The sequence below is a fragment of the Hakea prostrata genome, chromosome 7 (assembly GCF_041222555.1).
Source record: "Hakea prostrata isolate BN-2017 chromosome 7, UWA_Hpros_2, whole genome shotgun sequence".
Lineage (NCBI taxonomy): Eukaryota > Viridiplantae > Streptophyta > Magnoliopsida > Proteales > Proteaceae > Hakea > Hakea prostrata.
The window spans coordinates 38,324,314-38,332,713 of NC_142606.1; the positions used below are offsets into that span (position 1 = coordinate 38,324,314).

The 8,400-nt window shown below is 38.8% G+C and overlaps 1 protein-coding gene across 1 annotated transcript; it reads right to left on the reverse strand.

The window, feature by feature from the left end:
• Nucleotides 1-334: 334 nt before the first annotated feature.
• OEP16-3 (Mitochondrial import inner membrane translocase subunit Tim17/Tim22/Tim23 family protein) lies at nt 335-7,837 on the reverse strand. Its single transcript, XM_089163143.1, has 3 exons — nt 7,684-7,837; nt 6,999-7,342; nt 335-775 (listed from the first exon to the last, which is right to left on the reverse strand). The coding sequence occupies exons 2-3, from the start codon at nt 7,327-7,329 to the stop codon at nt 630-632; spliced, it is 477 nt and encodes a 158-aa protein (XP_089019269.1). The 5' UTR covers nt 7,330-7,342; nt 7,684-7,837; the 3' UTR covers nt 335-629.
• Nucleotides 7,838-8,400: the final 563 nt, after the last annotated feature.

Below are 8,400 nucleotides of genomic sequence, written 5' to 3' on the forward strand. Positions count from 1 at the left end.
ACAATCACGATGAGAATGGGCTTGGCTTGGCTCTGTAGGACTTACGATTAGGGTTCATAATCCTTAGCCCTAAATTAGAGCCAAGGCAGGAATGGACTCAAATTAAAACATATAGGGATGGGCTTGGTATTGCAAAAGTCTTGACCCTTTTGCAGCCCTACTCCCTAAATACCAAAGACGTGGATAAAAAAAAAGTAATAAATAGTCATATTTTTTTAATTTAATAATCTTCCACACTGGGGGCTGGCCAGCCTTCAAATCTACCACACAACTAAACGTGGGGATGAGGGGAAAGATTCTCACAATCAACTGAAAAACAGACAACAGTATCCAATAAAGGATGGAATTATGCGGAAGCATTTCCTTGACAATCAAACTGAAAGAAGACAACCATATCCAGTTGATTATATCCACCAGCCGAGCAAGAAATCAATGGAGAAACTAGATTTATTTCACTCTCCCTTTCAGCTATGGAAAATAGAGCAAGGAAGAAATACTACACTACCCAAACCAAAAAAAGGAGAGAGACAGAAAGTAGAGTACGGTACAGAAAGAAGAGGCCAACCCAAGAAAAAAGACTAGCTCTTGCAGGGACACATTACTTTTTCACAGCAGGAACTGAGGGGCAATCAATTAGTGGAGGGCCTCTTCCCGGTGGTGTATGGATAGTACTCCTTTCCCACATCAAACCTTGTGGTTTGACCACCGAAATCAATGAGTGAAGAAGTTGCAGCCAGGGCAGCTCCAGCAGAAATTGCTGTCTTGATATTCCTCCCTGTAAAATATTCAGCATCCCCAGTCAAAACTTCTAGCACTACTTGTTCATGAAATTCAAAAACCTGTAGCAGTACTCAAAAATAAACTTGGATTAAGGGAATGTAAAGATATGGGGGATTACAAAATAAGAGGCTACAGCCAAACTGGATCTCCTTATGATGGACCCATTTCATTTCTTGCTCGTTGCTATCCTAGACTTAATAAAGTGGCTTCCCACCATTAGTATCAATTTGATCTCACATACTGGCTGAGGTGAACTAGAAATGAAAATTTTAAGTAGATAGATAGTTTGAAGTTTTCTGATTGATGCACAGGATACAACTGACTCCACAAACATGACAGCATCGAACAACCTAGTACACTACTATGGCCAATGCAATATCTTGAAAACAAATTACTACAGGCAAAGGTTTATCGGTTCTGTAAGCTACAAGAATGAGAGCAAAATCTGACAAGGAGACGCTAATTAACCCATTCTGGCAAGAGCAACATAACAAAGATTTTTCAGTGATTCAGTAACAACCTTAATTTAAGATCAAGTTATCAATTACTGGGCCAGCTTATACAATCACCATAAGGAATTATTTACAGCAAGAGGCTGGTTTGTATTTAGCCAATGTTTTTAGGGGGAAAAAAACAAGAGTGCATAGTCTCATGTAGTTTTCCTTCTTAACCTTAAGTTAATATTAACATTGTTTTAATCAACAATCAACAAGATCCGCAAGTAAGATGCCCTTTTATGATGATAGACATACTTCAGAATCCAAGGGCTCCATCTAAGTAGAAAATACAGAATCCAACTTAAATTCTGTCATTGCATTAAGGATCAACAGTCAAGGTAATGAAGAGGATGTTGCTTACAGAGTGTGAAATTTTAAAGTGGAGAGGTGCTAACATTCCAATGGAACAATGATTAACTTACGGCAATTAAACAGCCATATGGAGGTGAATGTAACGTAATAATTAAACAACCAATACATAGATGAATGCAACAAGTGTCAAGAAATGAGAAAGTGGGATTAAGAAACAAAATGTGCTGAAAGACTTGGGAGATAACCCAGAGATGACAACAAGAGAAACATCAAAGACCAAGTACAATGGATACCGATGAACAATTAAGTAAGAAATAATACAAGAACAAAGAGAACCAGAAATGACTTGGATTAATATGCTGAGAATATTAATTACCAAAAAAAATAAAAATGGAACAGCAGAAAAAGATCACGCTTTGTATGCCAGATACCAAGTAGTTGTCAAACACCATACGTATTAAATGTGATTTAGTACTAATATAAAATGTTCTTATTTGTCCACTCCCCCCAACACCTCGCCCCCCACCCACAAAAAAAAAAAAAAAAAGAAAAGAGAGAGAGAAAAGAAAAGGAAAGAAGAAGAAAGAGTAAAGAAGCCCCAATTCTCTTCAAATAGTACATGCTAAGCAGAAGATAAAAGAAAATAATCAAACATGGAGAGGAAAAACCACCCAACACAAAATAATTACAAGGCAATTAAGACTGGATCGAACATTCAGCTAACACTACTCTCTGTTCTCTAACTCCTGTATCTACAAAAACTTAGCAAAGTCAAAGAAGCGAGCGAACCTCAACTTGTCCATATTTGAGAAAATCATCTGTACTCAAGAATAATAGTGTCCAGGCAACACATTGAGGCAAAGCAATAGAAGACGGCGAAAACCAAGGTTGCACCCAGCAAGGCACCAAGGCATCACCTGCAAAAAGGCAACACCAGGTTGCCTTGACCCAAAAAAACCCCCAAAACGCCTACGGGACAATGCTTATGCGTGGCCTTGACAACTCAAGATTCACAGATGATTGACACCTGGGCTTACAAGACAGACCATCTGATTTCCTAAATTACATCTTCCTTGGAGCCAAGAGTTTCCAAAACTAGCCAGGTCTCTTTGGTTTCAAACATATGGAGATTACTCTGCTTTCATCAGTTCCTAATAGAGTTTAACTTAATACAATTGGCTCATAGTGGTTTGTGTATGTTTTCTTTGGCTTCCTATACGGTACCTTGACAAGTAAAAGGAAATGTGATGATCCACATTCCACAAACTCATGTGGAGTGTGAACCTTCAGTTTTTTTTTTTTTTTCAAGATTAGGTCGTCGTCCAGAGTAGAAGATCTCACACGCGGGAGGGGGATGCAATTTTTTTTTTTTTGGGGGGGGGGGGGAAGCTATTGCAATATTTCATGAAGACCACCAACGGGCTGCATTAATGATTTGTGAGTAAATAGTTTCTGAAATATAGGAAACAAAACAAGCAAGGGATGTGAAATAGGGGGAACAAGAGTGATCAACAACTCCCAAAATACCATTTGAACTAGGCTGGTAATGCAGATCAGTCAGATCTAATGCATCTGTTAGCCAGCAGATAATAGGCCCACTAATGGGATAGAAATGATCCAATATAAGGGATATCTATGGGTCAGAACCGGTAATGCAAATAAAACATATAATTGGGTTTGTTTTAGGGTTGAGATACATATGTGTAGGGGCCTTTGGTTCATGTGGGCTTAAAATATCTGCAGGAGACTAGGAGGTAGGAACCTGGGATTTACTTTACTAGTTAACCTTGAGTCCTTATTCTTATTTAACTATCATTAGAGATCTACTTTGGGTTGATTAGGTCTCTATGGGTCCAGCCTTGTTTTAAACTTTTTCACTTTTGGTTCAAGAACTCAGTCAGCCAAAAAACCAAGTGGGACGCATTTTTTAGTCAAACATATGTATGGGCTATCCTTGTAAATGAATCTGAGGAATGGAAATCAATCTTACTTTTTTTGGTTGAAATAGGGACGAAGCACTGTTCAGGTCCTTCTTTATCCTCTCTTCTACTCACCCCATCAGACAGCCACTGGAATCCCCCTTGAAGCATACAGTAACAGTAAAATTTCAGGATGTAGCTGACATACCATAATTTATGAGATATTAATCTGTATGCCATCTCATCTTGGAGTCCTCGCGAAGAAAAGGAAATATTATTCAGCTCTCACCAAGATGTCAACAAACTCAATCTATGTACGTAGTTACCTATTTTCCGCACACCGGCCTTTTGGTTTATATACTGATACACGATAGTCAATCTAACTTGTTGCTTTTAGTATTCTCCAAACATTCTGGAATTGGTTCAAGCACTAAATCCAATTTCCCCCCCCCCCTTTGGTGGAGAATAGGCATCTGGGTGTCGCTTTGTTGCCTAGGCTACACCTTGGTGCCTTGTTTGGTGTCACCTTGCCCCCTTTTGCCTCCCTCCTTTTCAAACACCTTCCTCCCCTATACACCATGACAACTACACCCCATCCCCTTAATTTAATCATAATTGCTGCCCTAGAATTCGGCTAAAAATCTAACATCCACATCCAATTTTATCAGAGTTTTCAATTTCAAACAAGCTGTTGCTTTCAAAGCCTGCTATCATCTCCTTGAAAGACATAAGCAAGGTATCTTTTGAGAAGATTCCGCCCAGCCCTATCCAACCACTGGATCTTCATTCCCTTTGAGCCATATCATTTCGATACCATCCTAATAAAACCACTCAAATTTAAAAGTCAGCATGTAATCAAGTCTAAAAGTAGTTCTCTACCCTTATAGTCCTTGCTATATGGTGAACGGCTGAGGTGCTAACAAATTTAGACTGTGGCAGACGGTGTGTCTAGGTAGACAGCAAAAGTTGCCCCATTGAAGCAAGTAACTACAGGTCCAAATCTGGGGGCTGGGGAAAATTTTTTCTTGCAGAAGCAGCTGTAAGGCTATGAGCCCCATTCATCAGGACCTCTTTCTCTAACTGCCACAGTTCATGTTCACTCTCCCCTTCTTCATCTTCTTCTCTCATGTTCTCTGTTCTTATTACTTGTTATCTTCTTTTGGTTTCTTTTTACATGGTATCAAAATGACGAGTAAGAAGAAAAAGTTATATGCAAGTCCAAACAGAATCCTATCTGATATTGCTATCACTTCTACTTCGTGCTTATTGATTGTGTTCATCAATCCTCAATTTACTACTTTTCTGCTAAAAGTATAAAATCCATCCCTCTCTTAGAGTTTAAGACGTTAATTTGAATCCAGGCCATCACCTTTCCAATAACAAGAGAATCTATGAATCTGGACATGATCCACTAGCCTGAAATATGACTTCTCAAAACAATTGACCAGCAAGAAGGAGCAATGGAGATATTCATGTGATCAATATTTGTAAGGAAACTTTAAATATCCATGTGATCAATCTTTGTAAGGAAATTTTGAACTAACAAATATCATTCACTTCTTAACCTGCAGAACTGCACCAAAACAGACAGCAGTACAACTGACACAAAGTTCCCAATGATTCCACAACCGCATCAACCACTCATCAGGATACTAAGCAGAATGCCTGAACCAAAGCCGAAAACATGGAGAGAAGCAGCTTAAGAGAGCATTATGATGTAAATGGTCCCCACCAAACGATGGTTTAAAATCTCTACTGTTATGAAATGGGGAGAGTCTGTCCATTTGTGTTAAGTTGAAACTGACCTAAATAGGTACCCAGGTCGTGTTTCGGAACCCTAACACCACATCAATTACCCTTCTAGAAACACATCCTCAATTACCCTTCTAACCAGAGATATGACTTCTCAAAACTATTGAGCAGCAAGAAGCAGCAATGGAGATATCCATGTGACCAATCTTTGTAAGGAAACTTTGAACTAACGAATATCATTCACTTCTTAACCTGCAGAACTGCACCAAAACAGACAGCAGTACAACTGACACAACGTTCCAACGATTCCACGACCACCTCAACCACTCATCAGGATATTAAGCATAACACCTGAACCAAAGCCTGAAAACATGGAGAGAAGCAGCTTAAGAGATTACGATGTAAATGGTCCCCACCAAACAATGGTTTAAAATCTCTACTGTTATGAAATGAGAGAGTCTGTCCATTTGTGTAAGCTGAAACTGACCTAAATAGGTACCCAGGTCGTGTTTTGAAACCCTAACACCACATCAATTACCCTTATAGAAACAAATCCTCAATTCGGATGTGCACCATAAATAATTTCTATATTTTCCAACAACAATGTATAAACACCACTGCATTCCATCAAAGTTAAAAAGAAAAAAAGAAAGAAATTATATACTTCTTACAATCATGTAAACCTGTCATTCAGTGTTTACCAACCCACCTAATAGCTTTGTCAAGTCAGTGCAGCTATAACTAAGAAATATCATTAAGAAAACCTGTCTCCCAGCTAATATCCCTCTAAATTCAAAAAGCCAATGGATGCCCAGAAATCGTAATGCATTAGCTGATGACTTTGCAAAAGAAGGGGTAATCTGGCCTTTCCAAATGCTATCCCTTAGTATTTTCTAGTCTTTGGATATGAGCTGTCATTGTCCTGAGTTTACTGTTTGAATTGGCTTGCTTAGGAGGCTTCTTCTGTTATACTACTGTTGAACTACTATTTCTTTCAATAAAGTGCTATTTATCTAATAATAGAAGTAGAATTCATTTTGAGATCCAATAAGACATTATTGGTGATTGGATTTCTTTTTTGTCTTTTCTTCTTTTCTTTACAGTTGCTCATATAGAAGGAAGACAAGAGGCATAGGATAAGAAACTAACGGAAAAGACCACCCTAGCAAAAATACTATGTTTCTGTCTCCAATGCAATCAAAGATGAGAATGGCTAATGAGGTGCCCAATCATTGCCTATTAACAGACACGTTACTCCAACCACTGACACGTGAGAGCAAATAACAACTATACATCCAAGGTAGTACATCAAATTTGTGTAAATCAAATAATCGCTGTAATAACTTAACATTGCCCTACTGTAATTATTTTTCCTATTTCATAGCAAGTATAATGCTGTATCAACAACGTAAAACACTATGCATTTGAAACATTTGGATTGAAAAACTCTACACTGAAGTAGTAGTAATTATTGGCTTGAATGATTAATCATCCATTTTACAAGGGAACACCTCACAGGAAGTCCGGATTTATGAATGAGTATCCAACAAATTTAGACTACCAGGAACATTTTTGGAAGACAAAAATATTATTAATAACAAGAAATTGAGTCGCGCAACCATCTTTTAGTCACTAGTCCAGATAAGAAAGTTGAGGTCTTACCAGTACTGAATCCCGAATGGCTATCACCATGGTCTCAGAGTTAAAAAAAAGACTTAAGGTGGACAGAGAACCTTACCTTTGAAACCCAAAACAGTGGCTCCAGCAACAAATCCGCCCACAGCCCCATTAACAAAGTCTCTCTTCATCCTGACTTTCTGAACAATTTGCTCCGCGCCTATGAAAACCCCTCCAATGGCAGCGAAGGTCAGACCGTGGGTACCCATCATCTTCAAAGTCCTTATTAAACCAGGAAGTGCAACATTTCTTTCGACACGAGGCACATCGTTCCAAGTCGCAACAATTGTTCCCCAAATAGTCCCAGCAACCAAACCCGAAGTCGCACCCTTGATCGTCTTCATCATTGCAGAGTCATCGTTCTCTAGATATCTCATTTCTGAAGGATCCATGGTTCTCGTCTAACTGAAAACAAGCCCGGAAAAAAAATTCATCCAAAAAACGCTCCAAACACATGATTCATATTCAAACAACCAAGAGCAGATCGCAAAAATACAGAAGGGGAAAGCCACGAAATTCAAAAGGTATGCATCAATCAAGATAATAAACACATAAATCGAGTAGATATGGACAGAATTATCAATGGTGATATTCGTGCAATTTTACACTGAATTGGACTTCAATAAGCACCAATGACTCAATTACAGAGACAAATAAGTAGTCATTCTACGTAACAGAATCGATAAGATTTTGCAAATAAATTTGACGAGAATTAAAATCACAGTAGGAAGGAAGAGATTACAAACCAAAGAAGGAACTCCAAATTTCGATTCGACAGTCCACTTAGCAGATGAAGAACGCTGGTCTTCGCTTACGGGAACTGCCCTAAACTTATGTGAGTATGGTTGGTAACCTGAGACGGAGATATGACCCGATTACCCACGCACCCAGGGCTGGCCTCGCCCTGTCACATGTGCGCGAACGAAGGATGGGAAGACGATACACTGTGAGTATGGGGTAGTTTTTAATTATTTATTTCCAATATTGCCCTCCCCCTTTCCAAAAGTTTAAAATTGGAATTTTATCAAGTTCACTTCTCTTTGGAAAAAAATATATGTCCATCAGTCACATCCTAAAGTTCAAATTAAATTAAATAAAAATATTTTATCTTCTAAATATTATTTCAACCTTTGAACGTGATTGATGGACATTTGTCCTTCATCTAGAAGGAAATGGATTGTCCATTTATGTGGACATGATGAGATTACGTTTAAAACATTACTCATAAATCTCCCAAACTTTGTGAGTGATATGGAGAGTTTATGATCAGACCGGGTTCATATCTGGTCCGACCCTCGACCCCGGTCGAGACGGAGAAAACCGAATCGCTCCTGAGCGAACCGGATCCGGAAGATGGCTTGCTGAAGAAGAAAGTTTATTCGGCTGCAAGCGTGCCCTAATCTTACTTATGGATTAGGGTAATCACCCTGATGATGGCAGACTCAAATTGACGGCTGCGGATA

Excerpts from the sequence above, each read along its gene's own strand:
- OEP16-3 (XM_089163143.1), bottom strand. The coding sequence starts at position 7,329 with ATGGATCCTTCAGAAATGAGATATCTAGAGAACGATGACTCTGCAATG. Across the intron at positions 776-6,998 it reads CACTGTTTTGGGTTTCAAAG|GGAGGAATATCAAGACAGCA; the intron begins GTAAGGTTCTCT and ends AATATTTTACAG.